Source organism: Anarhichas minor, unplaced genomic scaffold (genome assembly GCF_050575085.1).
Source record: "Anarhichas minor isolate MPS153535 unplaced genomic scaffold, ASM5057508v1 ptg000026l, whole genome shotgun sequence".
Lineage (NCBI taxonomy): Eukaryota > Metazoa > Chordata > Actinopteri > Perciformes > Anarhichadidae > Anarhichas > Anarhichas minor.
The window spans coordinates 1,292,827-1,309,765 of record NW_027466472.1 but is presented as its reverse complement, the minus strand read 5'-3'; the positions used below and the strand labels follow the sequence as shown (position 1 = coordinate 1,309,765).

Genomic DNA, 16,939 nt, shown 5'->3' with positions numbered 1-16,939 from the left:
GCTTAGCATAATAAGGCAGCTAGTTAGCCTTGAGGTTACTCACGGTGGCTCAGCAGAGAAGCTCTAGTTCATCCTCGTTAAGAGGAAAAACCTGTTGGCCGAATTAATGGAGCAATATGGCCAAAATAATAGACGATAAAAAATATTTTTATATCCTAGACTAGAGCAAAATATTGTCTTTAACTTGTGCTACCCACAGATCTTAATCCAGGCATCGAACACAAATCCTATATTAAAACCCATTGACCTCCACACAAGAGACCCGGTAGTGCATGCATGAGAACTCGTTCCTGCAGCAACACAAGACACTCAAAGAGCACAGAGACAGTTTGAGTTTAGCAGAGTTTAGTTTTATTCACATTTAAAAGTTTCTCATGGCAGCACATTTTCTACCTATACCTACGAGACAACCTGTCCCGCAGACAAATATCATGATCCATGGAATGAGAAAAAAACATTAAAAAAAATAAAAAAAACTCATAAGAAGTAATTCAGGCATTAAAAAAACCCACATGGGGATAAGACTGGAATAAAAAGATGGAAAAGCAGCATTAAAAACTTGGTGTGTGTGTATTGGGGGGGGGGGGGGTTCTTTGTGACATGACAGAAGTGTTGACATGTGCTTTTTTTTGTGTGTGTGCGTTTCCGTCTCAGGCACATTAGCAGTCAAACACAGCTTCAACCTTCAGATCAATCTCTATCAGCGTTACAGAGTCGACAAACAGCGCCCGCGGTCCTCTGACTTCACCAAACATGGTGGAGGCTTAAATCAAACTGGAGCAAGTGATGAAGAGACAGAGGGAGGGAGAGAGAGGGAGAGGGAGGGAGAGAGAGAGAGAGGGAGAGAGGGAGAGAGAGAGAGAGGCTGGCAGGAGAGAGGAGGGGGTTTCAGAAGGTTCAAACACAGGAGTTGTTGTGGGTTTTCTAGCCGGTAGGTGGTAACCGCCTGCTTGTCAGTGAGTTGTCATCTTTCTAAAGACAGTCAAGGCTTTGTTTCTGCGCACACACACACACACACACACCTGTATGTAATCCATGTGTGCTGCACTGTGTACACACTAACAGAAATAGAACCGTGTAGACTTTCTTTCTCTCCTGTGGCTTGGAGGGATTGTTGCCTCTCCACAGAGCCTACTGTGTTGTTGGGAATATAAATATAAATACCAGCATGTTTTCCAGAGGAGGCTTTCCACAGAGCGCGTGCAGGAAAGATGGCGGTTTAAGCAGTCACCACCAAAACCACAGCGTTTAAGGCCTTCAAAACCGAGGACTCTGTACATGTGATTAGCAGGAAACTGGATAAAAATATCCTCCTGTTAATGTCTCCCTCTTTGTTTCATTCATCAGCTCCTCTGTCCAGTAGAAAGACAGCTAAAAAAATGTTTAAAAAATAAGGAGCAAAAACGGAAGATAAAAACATTCAAAACAGACAAACCCCATGCAGCGCCGTCTTCACCACCTGTTCGTAGTCAACGCCATCGTCCGCAACCTCAGCAGATGTCTGATGGTTCTGATTAGGTTCAGTTTGGAGGCTGGCTGCCATTAGCTCGGTGTCGTCCCATCAGAGTGTGTGTGTGTGTGTGTGTGTGTGTGTGTGTGTGTGTGGGGGGGGGGTCACTGGTACTGGAGGTAGTTCTTCAGCGTCTGCGGCAGCGGGAGGGTGTCGATGTGATGGATGCGCTCTCTGCCAAGAGTCAGTCGAGCTACTCGTCTGCACAGGTCCATGAGGGGGAGGGGCTCCGCTGTGAGGAAGAGAGACATGGTTAGGGTGTAAACAGTGACACAACAGACCCTTCACAATGCATTCAGTTTGGTTACACTCGAAGCGGATTTATATACCAAAGTTGTGCTTTTTATTGGCGTCATTCAGTCACACATACGTGTCGTTAATGTTCCTTATGGCCTCATTCAGATGTGACAGGACGTTTATGGAAGCGCAGTGATGCTCGCGGTGTATTTGACAGAGGGAGAGACGTCCCTGCTAGATAACAGTGACCAATTAAAAATGGAACCATGTTTCTGTTTTCTCACATCCAGTGATTCAAAACTGACGATTTCACAGCGAATCCAGGAATACATAATCTCATCAAGTTCATTATTTATTTGGTAGAGAATTATGCTGCCTGTACTTTATGAAGTCTGACAGAAAAAAGCAAAGAGGTACATGTTCACTAAGGAGGAAATGTTTTATTGACTAACTGTCGTGATTCTGACTATTTTGCTGTGACGTTGATCAGAGGAATAAAACATATTTTAGTGTGTGTGTAATGAGCTTGGTGCTGCTGCAGCCTTTACGTTAATCTGACAGCATTCAACGCAGAAGTGAAATGTTACCACTGCTTCTCAATGGAGGCACACAGGCTCTCAACGTACTAATCACACACTACATTTTAGCTACAGTAACAGCTAGCAGCATGTAGTCCCCAAAAACAACTGAAAAGGGATACAACTGATGACCACTACGAAGGATTGACCGGCTATTTAGCCAGTAGCTCATTGAATCACTTGATGCACTGTTGGCCAATGCAACACAATGCATCAGTCACTATACACATTAATAAAACACGAAAAGAAAATTATAAAACAGGATGCCTCGATGTGTATTCATGTCCTCTAACACACGCTTTAATTAACCGTTACTCTATTATAATGCAACAACCTTGGGTGTGTGTTCCAAGCAGAAAGAGAAGCAGCACTAACAATATGTATACAAAGACACGTCTTCACTATTCATCAATATATGCCAGCAGAACATGGCAACCCCTCCCCCTCCACGGAGACGAGTGATGTCTGTGTCCGTCGAGACAGAAACAGACTCTTGACGGCCGTCCCTGTACGGATGTCAAGCCGCCCCACCTGGAAGCTCCATCTGGTGGGGCTGAAATCCTGCTGCTCAGAGTCCACTGTGTGAAGGACACACACACACACACACACACACACACACACACACACACACACACACACACACACACACACACACACACACACACACACACACACACACACACACACACACACACACACACACACACACACACACACACACACACACACACACACACACACACACACACACACACACACACACACACACACACACACACACACACACACACGTTGCCTTGACGCTGTGATTTAGTGATGGAGCCATTGTTTTGACAAAAGACCCTGAAGCTGCTTCAATAGATTACAGCTCAGGGCCATGAGAGGGACTGTGAATCAGTCTGAAGGCCGTTAAACAAAAGGGGCGATCAGTTCGTGCATAAATGTGTTTTTTCGTACTTCGGGATTTGTACTTTCACAAAGAACTCTTATATTAGACGATGAAATAAAGGCATCAACCAATCACGTTGTGTGGAACAGACATATTGAAACAACACCACGGCGGCTCCGTGTTCTGAATCAAGACGGCAAAACTTTCATCCTCCTCATTTCAACCGTGACAAACTGACATTTCAGTTTTTACCTTACAAAATAAAAGCCACTGTCTAACTGAGCAAATTTGAGTTCCCGGCCTCCGGTGAACAGAGCGTTTAGCTAAGAAGGAAACTCAGACTAGCTTACAGTAGGTACCGCTATACAACAGTCCACCTCGGACCGATTGCCAGACGCTCTGGCCTAACGGGATCCCAGTAGTCGGTCCTCTAACAGCGCAAATTGTTGCAACAGTAGAAATAAAAAAAATCACAATGCTGCCAGAATGAATCGCTTTGATGTGAAATATTCGCAGGAGAGTATTTCGCATTTTTGTGTCGTTTATTCGTCACACTCTCGGTGTGGTAAGACATTAACGCGGCATTATTTTCTGATGTTGGTTCTGTCCATATTTTGCACGACAGAAATACATTTGCTACAGCATGTGAAGGGACACACCAATCCAAACAAGCCTCCTCTGTGACTGATTGAGTCAGTCTATTAAAAATGCACCACGTCACCACAAACCGAGACCCCCCCTCCCCAAAGAAATAAGAAGTGACTACGTGACTAGTCTGGAGCGTGGAACCTGTCGACAGACCTCAGGCATTCCTCTGGGGGACACACACACACACACACACACACACACACACACACACACACACACACACACACACACACACACACACACACACACACACACACACACACACACACACACACACACACACACACACACACACACACACACACACACACACACACACACACACACACACACACACACACACACACACACACACACACACACACACACACACACACACACACACACACACACCGATGTGAGCAGTGTCGTTTCCACAATCCACTTAACGAGTCAACTCTTTTTCGACAAATTCAGAAACCACCACAAATTGACTAACTTTTAGTTTTTTGTTATTTCGTGCAGCTCCTCTGATGAGATATTTCAAACCGCACATAAAAACAAAGCTACCGGGACATGCTGGTCAATAACACGCTGTTATAGCAAATATTCTAGCACTTTCATCTGCTGCAGAAATGAATACGACGAAGGTATTAATATACAACGAGGTATTAATTTCTTATGGAAGGAAGGTGAAATTTCCGAAATAAACAGCTGTGGAAACCCTACAGTCATTCCGTTATCTCCTTAGAGACTCGGCACAGTTGGTAAGCCTCACTGAAACACCAGGTACGACGTCTCACTATGAATAAAAATAAAGATGCCTGCAAAAACAAATAGTGGGAGAGAGTTCAGCTTCAAACTACTGACTGTGTGCTCACAACAAAGAGACTCGTAGTTCATTTTCAGAGATATTCAGGAGGAGCAGGAGACAAAGTCAAAGTGCTGCTTCAAACCAACAATGAGCAGACATGAAATGCAGAAGCTGGTTTGGTATCTAAAAGGCGAGTGAAGGGACAGAATACAAAGCTGGCTGTGAAGAAGGTCCGTTTCCACAGAGAGTCAGACGATGGAGAAGTATACCAACGATGGGAGAACTGATGACAGAAGTGAGGCGCACTGAGAGCGGGTGAGTGACGGGTGATGGTGGGAGATAAAAAAAAACAAATGTGCCAGAAAGACGGGATGAGATGTGCCGTCTAACCTCACCGCTCCCTCCGGATTAAAAAGCGCTGAATTTAGAGGAAGGGGATTATCCACTTCCAAATACAGCGAGGAGCAACCAAGAACAATCTGCTTCATCTCCTCCACCGCTTTAAAAGAAAATCCAAAAGTGGCCAAAACAAAAGACGTGTTTGAATAAACTGACTGAATGCAGACAACGTGCAGCGAAGTGTGCAACGACACCGCAGCAGCCAGAGAAGCACTTGGCAGGACAACTACATCTTATTACCCTCTGTCTGTATAACAGAGTCCATGCTGCACCATCCGCTCACAAGATTAGGAACCAAGACGGTCACACAACCAGGTCTCCGTTGATCCGGCACCGCCTGACCGTCTGAACCCTCACAGGTAAAGGACTCGAGATCTCACACCGTTGGTGCACCTCCACCCAGAGATGGATTTTACTAACGGCACCCATCAATCAATCAGTCTCAACCTCACGAGCACGGCCCCCGCATATAGGTAGTTTCCATAGTAACCGGCTCCTCACACCACCGCTGTGGGATGCCACCGTGCTGGGAGTGTATAGTCAGACGCAGCATGTGTGTAGATCTCAGAAGTTGATGCCAATTTAAATGTTGAACCAACATGTCGCCGTTCGGTATAAAACACACAGAATGTGACGAGAATACATCGCGAGGCTTTTTCCACCCAAAACGAGCTGCACATCCCTGCAGGTTCTATCCAGAGGAACGCTACTGGAACCGGGCCATTCATTGGCAAAACGGTGCACAAAGATATCGACGCTATTAGAGATTATTCCAAACATATGCAATTTTTAAAGTGCGTTAGCATTCTGTGGAAAAGAACTCTTACTTCCATCTGGCAGACTTTTATAGAAGTGAGCCTGATTACTGTTTATTTCTTCCACCAACACAGGGGTCGGCAACCTGCGGCTCGCGAGCCTCTCTGTTGCGGCTCCCCGAGGTCCCCAACTGGCGCACCGGATTCGGACCCAGGAACGAAAAACCGATAGATAATTCGGAATTATACATATTGGGCACCGAGTTTAAACTTTAACCGGCGCCTCTTATTCAGCCGTTACGGCACTTGTTCGGCGGTGCAGGAAACACACCGACTAATGCATTGCAAATCACATCATGTGATGCAGCTCAGCCAATCAAATATGAGTATTCTGACAAGTTTCCTGACTCGAGCGAGGTTTACACACACGTGACACACTGGCTGAGACGAGGAAATCGAAAGAAGAGCAGGAGAATTGCGCTAATCGAAGAAGTTATCTCACATGACTCTCTCCAAAAAGAGAAACGTGTTCAGAGAGAATATAATTTATAAGCAAGAATGAACAGAATCGTATATGTTAATTCTTACCACAGGCAGTTAAATCCTCTACCTCTGTCAAGCGCTTTTCCCTGCAGGTGGCTAATCATGATTTTCTGTAAACCATCAATGGATAAATCCCAAAAAAAGAAAAGTCACGGAGGAAAATAGAGAGTTTAACTCTGTGTGGACGTCTTAATTTGCTTTCACTGCCAACGATGCTGGCTTACCTGCATGCTTCCACAACAAACACACAGCATTTACTGAGAAGTGTCACGCTGGAGATCAGCGAAAAAGAGCGAATTCTCAACTGCTGCAGCAAACTCCTCTTCATAAGAGTTTGATATTGTTATAACAGGTAAAATTGCAAATAAATGTCAAGAATTGTCTTTATTCTTGTTCGATATTTTCATAAATACAACAAACTATAGTTTTTGTATATATAATATAACTATATATACAACTTTATAAGCTGTGATATCAAATAGCTTTTGCAGCTCCAGACGAATTATATTTGGTGGAAAATAGGGCAAAATGGCTCTTTGGATAGAAAAGGTTGCCGACCCCTGCTCCAACATAATCCTCGTTTCACACCCGCCTGTATCATCAACACCAAGAAGAAGAAGAACAAGATCGTCACTTAAAATGCAACAGTCTCATTAAAAGTCAAAAGTAAAGTCATGACTGCTGGCGCTAACGAGATTGATGCTACCACAGTAGCATTGCCCTCCTGAGGGAGGTGATGACACGATGATGCTACAAAGTCGCTGAAAACCAGCCAATCCCTGCTGAGACGAGCCGGTCTCCATGGTGCGGGCAGCCGGGGGCGACAAGTGGTCCCGTCAGACGGCGGTGAAGAGCACCAAAACACAGTAAGTGCTCACCGTCCATCAGCTGGTAGACCAACAACACTGCTAAGTGGGTTGGATTAAAAATAAAAAGCCGTTTCAGACTCCTTCTGCTTTACTACTAGTTCATCCAAAATAGAAAAATAACTCAAATAGCCATACATAACTGCACTGCCAGTGAGAAATGTCTCTGTGACAAGGCCTCATCCATTAAATTCATATTAGTGGATATTTTTCCAATTATAAAGGGAGCTCTAGCATTAACTTGACATATACCTTCGGGTCTGGATAATGATGCACCTTAAACCCAAAGTCGCTGTGTGTTTGTGTGTCTATTTACAGCATCATCTTCTCCACATGAAAACCCTGAATGACTTCCTACTGAGTCAGAATGAGTTGGAACGTTTTATAGTTAACATGCTAATTAGCTGCAGGTAACCAGAGGTGAACAGCACATTCCTCATCATTCCTCATCCCTCCAATCAGTCGTGTAACTGTCCATGTCTGCACTTTCCTCCCACGCACTCAAGACTTTTCTTTGGGTAATAGCTAGAGACTAGTTTCTGACAGATTCATGGCACACTGAAGAGGAGATGGAGTGTGGTGAAGGACGACTGAGCGGCTGATGCACCGTTGGACTACAGAGGCCTGCGGGCTGGCAGGCGCATACATCAAGCTAACACTTAATCGAGAACAAAGTGGAGGGGGGGGGGGGGCGTCGAATAGTCTGCCGTCACTGAGGTGAGACGGTGATAGCTTCTTCCACTCCATCGCCCGCAGCCCAACTCCTCTGTGTGGGTTTTAACATCCGCTCACCACGAGACAGACACAACCCAGTTATGTCTCACTTGGAAATAAGGCAGGTCCATCTTTTTTTCGGACGTGCTCCAATTTACTGTTCATTCAACTCCCCCCCCCCCCACCTCCTTCCTCCTGCATTCCCTTCATTACCAGAGAGGCGCCCAGGTAACAGACTCCCAGCCATGCTTATCTAATAGATTAGCATAGAGCGGTTGGGGCCGTCTGGCCTAGTTTTAAGAAGACAGGTGCGTCTGTCTTACATATACAGTCCCAATCTCACCGACGGGTCAAAGGGGAGAAAAAGGGAAGGAGGGGGGGGATATATTTAAGGGACGGACAGAATGAGATCAATGATGTACGAGATGAGAATGAAAAGTGGAGCAGAAGAGCGAGGCGAGCAGCGGGGAGGAACCGGCGCTCTGTACGCGATCGGAGCCGCAGGTTTCCAAATTGAATCGTCCACTCAGAGCGGAAACCAATTGCTCAACGAAGTAGTGATTCCTTCCACCGACGATATCAGACTCCCTATTACTTCACACCGTCGAGCTAGTGAGTCCCAGACAGAAAGGCTGGCCTGCCATCAATTTAGTGTCTCTCCTCTGTATATAAAGAGGAGCACTGTAATACTCACATGAGTTATAAACTGCACACTAACTACCATGTCTTCACCCAAAGTATTTCTCCATGGAACTTGCAACAACATCCATTATGCATTATCATTTTCACTAATCGTCCAAATCTTGAAATTTGACTTGTGTTCACATAAAACAAAAAGGCTATTTAAAATCTCCACCGGTTTATTCTCGCCCTCCAAACCAAACCACTGTATTCTCGAGGGCTTTCTTTACCGTTTCATCCGTTTCACCGAGTGGTTGGACAGAACATTTCTGTTCAGGGAGTAGTTTTGGAACACAAAGTACAATATTAAGTTGAAAAGTCCTCAAGGAATGCGGCTAGAACGCAAAAGGTTAAGGGGATAAAGTTTGATCATCTTAAATAACTGCAACTTATTTAAATACAAAAGGAACGTTGACATTTGTTGAGATTATTGCAGCCGAGTGTCAAGCCTCCTCCATTTGTCACGGGGTGCCGAGAAAGGCTTCTTCAAAAGGACACGCCGGTGTGCCATCGCGTAAAGCTCCTCTGGCAAGCGTCCTCGTGAACCTCGCTCAGCTAGATTCAAGGAGGGAAGGATTCAAGGAGGGAGCACAGAGATCGATTACGGGGTCACGAGCTCGAGGAGGCACAAAAAAAAGTGGGAAGTGAGAACTGTACTCGTACTGAATGTAAGTCTGACGAATATTCCAAGATACTTTAACCAGCTGTACGATGAAAGGACAGTGAGAACAGTGAGTTATAAACACGGTGGTGAGGAAGAAGGCTGTTTTCTAGCAGGCTGCATCACTGATACTCAATAAATGAGCATTGTGAGCGTGATGGACGCTTGCCACCTCTTCTCACAGTGAATCCACTGATGCATTTTCACATCAGTCTCATCATTTAACCTCGTTGGAGTGAATTCTGCTGCCTGTTTCACAGAATCCAACAGTGCACGAGCATTGAACGACAGGATGTTCATTTGGCTCTCGTTTGATTCCTCTTTGCACGCCGGCTTCATGTAATGTTTGCCAGATATTTATTAATCCACGCTGTGAGATCGTTGACGCGGCAGTCTTTAGGTTAATCTGACTGCATTCAATACGCACTCGTGTTGTGTTCAATGTGACGCGGAACTGAAGGCGATGCTTCAGGTCTGACCGTTATTAAGTCAGACCTGGGAGGTTGTTCAGACACGAGACTGACATGTAAAGAGGCTGTTATTATAATGGTTTTCAAATCATCTAAAATCATAATCATTGTTATCATACCTCTAAGAAAAGGAATCATTTGAATAGGATTATTAGTTGATATGTGGCTAACTGAATAAGGCTGCATCAGGTCTGGGTTTTAAGGACTTTAAGACAGTTTTGAAGACCAGAGGAATCACTTCTGCTCATCTGAAGACCAGAGGCCCTGGAGCTGGGCTGTCACGATAGCGACGTTACCGACTCATTGTGCAGTCTGTGGACCACTAATGGTGCCATATGTGGACATGACCTCGATATCAGCGGTTGCGTCTATATGCCTTTTGGTATACATACGCATGTCACCAACATTTTAGCCAACGTGATGGCGGAACAAACGGTATGATTTTCCCGACCACTAGAAGACCTGGCAGTGTGCAGGCTTGGCACATTTTTGTTAACCGATTGCTTTTTATTTATTGTTTTGGTTTCATTTTTTTCGTCTGAATATTCTTACAGCTGCTCTTTGAAGAGGGTTCTTGCATTATTATGTTATCAGTGGCTTAAAATAGTCTATAAATGCAAATAGCATTGTTTATCGCAATGCTTATTTGGGACAATTTAGAGTCCGACAATAGTAGTTATTGTGACGGGCCCCATGTTGTTTATTAACAACAGTGACTAGATGATATGTAGTCCAGAGTAGCCTTCTGCAGGATAAGTGTACATGTTTAACTTTAATTCTAAGCCGTGTCTCATCTCATGCTGCAGCTTGCCTCATTGCTCACGGCTCTGAGCTGCAGACGGGCGGTAGGAAGACATTTGCATAGGGCACATCCTCACCAACAGACTAGTGAGCAAGCTGCCTGGTCAGCGATTACCCGCCCACACATCCCCCAGAGAGTCGGCTCTAACCATTCCCACAGCAACCTGCCACAACTACCGGGTGTGTAAACAGAACGTAAAGGATTACTGTTGAGAGGGATGGACGCGAAAAGAGAAGGAAGACAGCAGAGGGGAGATGAAACACAATGAGTGGGAGTCAAATAGGGTTCACGCGTGAACCACTTCCTGTTCTCTACACCTGAACGAGGCCAGAGGAGTCTGGATCAGATTGTTGCCTTTAGGCCCGACAGGCCTGTCATGTCATGAGGCTCGTTGTGGGGAAGACACAAATATGGCTTTCCAGGAATAGAAAGAGCGACGCCATTGTTTGTTTTTTTTACTTCCAGACTAGCAAGTCAGAGGTAGGAACACCGATATAAATCATGTCTCAGTAGAGGTTGCTTTCAAGTGTCTCTGGGACTGAGGGGCAAAGGACTAAAGGATGAATGCAGAGTATTAAGGGACAATGCAGACAGGGGAGGAAGGTAGAAGGATACTCATCTCCTCTGGATTCCCAGGGAGAAAGAAATGGAGAATAAAGGAGTCTCAGCAGGAGTGAGGAGGGAAAAACAAAACGTGAACAGACTACAAGACGGAGAAACCAGGAGGGGAGCAAGAAGAGGATCCTCTTTGAGCCGCTATAGCATGATGCACGGAAGCAAGATCTGGGAATTAGAGAGGGCACCGTGATCTCTGAGCATAAACATTGATGCTTCCATTATTCTCCATTTTACAACGTGGAGGAGTTCTTTATGCGTGACATCATACACTCGTCTCTCATGTGCATTCTGTCAGAACACGAGATCTTTGAACACGCGTGGCTTCCAAACTCTGCCGATCTCAGATACGCCGATCTCAGATACGGCGTGCCAGGCAGACGTGAATGTCTGAGAGGAGAGAATGTGCGAGTATCATCTTTGATACCTACAGTGAAGCCTTCTACAATGAGCTGAAACAAAAGTGAAATAGGTGATTGCTGCAGGTTCAGGCTCATAAGTTGGCACCATTATCCGTTTGTAGTGTCTGTTTTCCATCTCCACGCTTCATTAGTCTGGCCAAAAAGAGACGGCTCAAACTATTCAGCCATCAAATAGCATACGAGTCTATCAAGGCACTAACTGCATAGAGGTTCTACAGGAAGCCAAGAGGATAAAAAAAGGATATAGATCATCTCGTGGTTTCTAGTGGGGCGAGAAGGAGGGACCATGAGTGTCAGTTTTTATTACTCTAAAAGACAGTTATGATTTTATTTGTCAACCGTCTCCCCTAAAAGGCATCCAGGGGACAGAAAGACAACAAGTAGCTATGAGCGATCATCACAAAACAAAATCGATGCCGCTGAACCACAGATATCCTTTTATTCCACGCATTCTTCCTCCTAGTCAAACCCTGCCGCCTAAATCACCCACAATGCAACTCAAACTGATCGTTTGGTCAAAGTTACACCGTCTGGTTGGCTCACTTCTTTCCAACTTCTTAACCCCGTGTGTCTCGTTTTTCAACAAGTGACATTACCTGAGGCAATTCATGAGACTTCACACAACTCCCTCTGGAGACACAAAAAAAACAACCGTATCCAACTTTCGTCACAGATGCAGTAGTTCTCCACAAGACTTGTAAACAGACTTTGATGTGTAAAAACGGTAGAGTTCCCCTTTAAGCTTAACACACACACGACTAACCCAACGTTTCCCACTACGCAAGGCCAGATGCTGAGCTCAGAGGCACACTGGGACATCTTCCAGGATCCCGCCTCTGCTGGCTGCTGCCCACACACACACACGCACACGCACACACACACACACACACACACACACACACACACACACACGCCTCGCTGTCGGCAAACGCCCCCGGGCCGCTTTGCGCCACATGCAGGCTCGAGCGGGGGAAGGAGGACTGGGGGCCATTTCACAATCCGAGGGGCAGACGTGATGGAGATGAAGAGTCAGAAGGATGACATTTAACAGGAAAGAGCAGCGGGGCAGAGAGGAACATTGGGAAAGACGAGCAGAGACACACACTGATCTTTATGGGGACTTCAGGACAGTGGTGAAACAGATGTTCTCATTTCATCTCAGTGATGGATACAGTTTTCTGAGTCTGTTAAAGTTAGAAGACTGTCGGAGAGAATGCTAAAAAGACTAGAAATAGTACACAGGCAGGACGTTAAGCTGCTTCCTATTGGTAAACAAAGCAGCAGCCCCCTTTCATTGTGGTCTTTTTATAGATATCTGAAAAAAAAAAAAAAAAAAAAAGACAGATCTGCAAGTAAAGCCTTCCCAGTCTGGCCTCAACCCTTAAATCCTGAACCAAGACCAGGTGTGAGGAGGACAGGGCTCAGTAGCCATTTTTAGTCACCTTATATTTTGAGCGATTCAGATACTATGCAGTTATAAGTCAGCTTAATAATGAAAATGATTAATAATGTGACGTAAAAGAATAAAAGCTTCATCACAGTAAATGATTGTTATTGTAGATCTGATACTTTACAGAATTTTATATATTTTGGGGTGCACGTTTTGACTGTTGGCTGTCCCCATTTATTATATATTAAAAGTGGTTGCCTCTGATGTCCTCACACTGTAAAGCTACAATTTCAGACACAGGATTGTAAGTGAGTTGGGAGGTTTCTATAAACTGTCAAAATGACTCAGCTGTCTGACTCACACTGTTCTTTCCGTCTTCAAAACAATCGTACTTTGTCATGCAACTAGAGACAGGCGCAGCCGGTGACTGAACACACACGTCTTTCTCAGAATTGTGTTTCTCCCGTTTCTCCTCCTGCTCTCCCCTCTGGTCCTACTTTGGGAATCCAGTTACAAAAACCCCAAAGTTGTTACAGAATGAATCTAAATCTCACCCTGGGCCTGCACAGCCCTGATGAGCACGTCTAAATATAAAACCCATCTAGAGTTTCGTAGACGAACAAAACATCTCTGCACCGTGATATATTACCCACCACATCCACCTCTCTGCAGCGGCACCAATGCACACAGCGGTACTGAAACAGGCACCGGTCTTACTACTTGGAAGAGGATTGTGTAAACTGAGTTACATGCATTTGATGTAATACGCGGTAATATGAACACATCTTTAAAGGCTGCATGACAGCCTCTAACGAACGAGAGTGTGCTACACTTAAACTGGGATTAGGCTGGAAAGGTTCACACGTTTTCTCATCAAAACATATCTGTGAGCAGAGAACGCAGTGAGGACGTCTTGTGCTGAGGAACGCATCCGAGACTCAGCTTTACCATTTACTGTAGAGGGAAAACTCTTTAAATCCTTTACTTCATACCAAAATACACTGACAAATTATACGGCTCCAAAACTGAACACAACCAGGAGGAACGGACAGTTTGAAGACTGATCTGGATCAGGGCCAAAAACACTTTGAAATATGACGAGTGGGCGTGTACCAGCTCCCGATCAAAGTATTTTAACATTGATCCAAACACTGAAAGTGGCAATGGTAAATGGCGAGTTGTTGGAACTACAGACACACTCGGTCCACTCGCAGTTATACAGTGGCGTCAGAAAGTGATGCTCCTTTTACTGCAGTCTTTGGCTGATACAGGCTGAGAGAACACAAACAAACATTTGTCTTTCCTGCCATAATGTTAATCAGAGATTTTACATTAATTAGTGATATGACCAGCTGCTGTCATTTTATCTAGAGAAAAATGAGCTTCACGATTTGTGCATTGCTCCATCAGAGGAGGGATGGCAGATTGACTACCATCGGAGGTTAACGAATCTATGTACTTTCCCAACCCGAGTGTCAGAACTGAGCCAATCACCGGTCCGACCAAATGTTTTGGTGGTGGAAAGGAAACTGGAGCAGCCGTTTTATTTTAGCCGATTTATACCAATCATTAAAATATGCACGGATCTGCCGTATACTGTACTTAGCTTTGGGACATCTCTAACGACAAGGTTCACATCAACAGACTTGCCTCACAATACGACACTTCATACATCATATTGCCATCATTCTTCCTGCCATCCAACAGCCATATGAACAACGACATATCTGCACAAGTTACACAATCACTGTTCAGCAACTTGTCAAATATATTCCATTACTGACTGGGTTTTTCAAGCGTGTGTGTATGTGTGTATGCGTGTGCGTGTCAGATTTGTGCCACTTACGATCTAGTCCGTTGACGTAGCGAATAGAAACTTCACAGTGCCCCCACACAGCGCTGACGATGGGATACAGTCTCTTGCCTTTGAGCCCTCTAAAAGCTACTCCCAGATACTGTCCGTCTACCATGAAGCTCAGCGTTCCTTCGTCCATGTCTAGTATTACTGTCAGAGAGTCTGGGAGCACAAACGACTCGTCTGGCTCCAGGAAACAGGGATACGTGGGTGCCGACATGGAGACGGGCCGGTTCTTTCCATCGTGGTAGAGTCTGTTGCGACCCAGGTCCCAGCCCCAGGACTCCGGGTCGGCGCCCACCAGGGCTGTGTAGCCAACCGAGTGTACAGACGCCTCGGCGGAGGCCACGCCCACAACGGCGTGGGTGCCTCTCTGTCGAGCCGGCCAGTGAATCCTCCACACGTGGAGGCCCCTGGTGTAGCCCACCTTGCCGCGGATACAGTCTGTGCTCTGTGCCACTGGATGTCGGTGAAACGTCAGCTTGTCGTCCTCCTTGACGAAGACGTTGAGCGACCGGTCGTCCGGGTTCCAGGCGTGGCGGAGCTGGGTCTCGGGGCTGGCCGCCGGCATGTCCAGCAGCAAGTCCAGCCTGGGGGGCCGACAGAAATCCGGGCCCCGCAGTTCGCGGCGTACGGGCCGATACGAGGGCTCCCCGCGTACATCCACCGACTTGATGCTGCCAGAGATCTTCTGGCCCATGGCTGGGTGGGTCGGAGGGAAGGAGGGACCAGAGGGGAGGGAGATGGATGGACCGAGGGTGGTGATGAGGGGGCGCTAGGTCCTGACGTTACCTCATGGGCGCAACGGTAACACAGTGGGTCCTGGGTGGAAAGGTGCTGTTGGACACGCACACCGTCTTCAGCCAGGGGGAACCACACTCCTGAAACACAAACGCACAGAATTATTTTCATATATGCAATCAAACGCTGAGGATGGCAGAAACAGCGCCGGCTTCCAGGCAGAGCTGTGGGGAGGACAGGAAATGACAAGGACGGAGAAGTGAAGGATGAACTTCTCTTCACTTCTAGCATTTCAGCAGAAAACCATTTCTTGTCCTCAGTTATCAGTCTGATGTGTGGAAAAACACATTTAAGTGTCTGTGTGTACAAATGCATCTGTTTTTTGTCACTTGATACCTTGACAGCAATTTGAAAAAGGATTACATCAGGCAGCGTATGCAAGCTGGCTCTCTACTGCACATTTACACAAGCTGAGGACATTTCATGTTGTGATGATTGTCGTGGTCCCTGTGGACAGTAGAGACCGGAGTCCCTTTAGAAAACCTCTCATTTCACTGCAGCAGGATCAAAGGCTGCAGTAAAGCCGGGTCCAGGTCTGACCGCGGTGGACCGGTCTCTGCTGGAGTTTCAGAATCAGTCAAAAGGTCCTCACAGTAACTTTGAACACATAAGGGCTTAGTGCTTTTTAAGGAGGTACAAGTTTTATGAGCAACCATCCAATAATTAAATACTAATGGTACAAACTTGATGCTGACTAGTCGGCATAATTTCCTTCTTCCTAGCCAATTAAATCTTTACCAAGCAAACCATCATTTTAGGTTATTATAAGATAATGTAACATGTACACACAAGCAAACAGAACATCTTCAGTTACTTCCAAACGTGTTTCCCTGCGTGACCGAGTCCAGAGAAGCTGTGCTGACATTTCTCCTTCTCCCCTCTCCTGTGTGCACTGCTTCAAATGTTTCCCCCACTCCCCTATAGTTTCTCAGGAAAGGACTCCACATGACTCTTCCGGGGAAAGTACAGAACAGTAACTGGTACTGACCCACAAGGGTAGGCTTTAGTCTCTCACACACACACACACAGATGCTGTGTGCGTCTGCAACCACGTCCAGAGCTCACATGAGACATTGTTTGCCTGCATTTAAATAACACAGCCGAGTGGAATCTCAGCTTCCGTATATTCTCAACTGACAGAGATCCATGCATTCGTTATTGTGGCTTCTGATTGCAACGAAGAGCATATTTTGTGTTCCCAGTATCGGCCTGTATAAATCAACCCGCCGCCCACCTGAATTCATTATTTCCTACGATGCATTTCCCTCCCCCTTTATGAGTCCCTGTAGGGCTATGCTGCTTCATATTTA

At 45.8% G+C, this 16,939-nt stretch overlaps 1 protein-coding gene across 2 annotated transcripts in view; it reads right to left on the bottom strand.

Annotated features, from left to right (window-relative positions):
* Nucleotides 1–225: 225 nt before the first annotated feature.
* Nucleotides 226–16,939, bottom strand: part of LOC142959379 (SPRY domain-containing SOCS box protein 4-like) — a 44,792-nt gene continuing 28,078 nt past the window's right edge. For both annotated transcript variants that reach the window (XM_076100632.1, XM_076100633.1), the window contains 2 exons: nt 14,820–15,709; nt 226–1,742 (listed from right to left, as the gene is read on the bottom strand). In XM_076100632.1, coding sequence (XP_075956747.1) covers nt 1,615–1,742; nt 14,820–15,528 — 837 coding nt within the window. In that variant the 5' untranslated portion in view covers nt 15,529–15,709 and the 3' untranslated portion in view covers nt 226–1,614. The remainder of the gene's footprint in view (nt 1,743–14,819; nt 15,710–16,939) is intronic.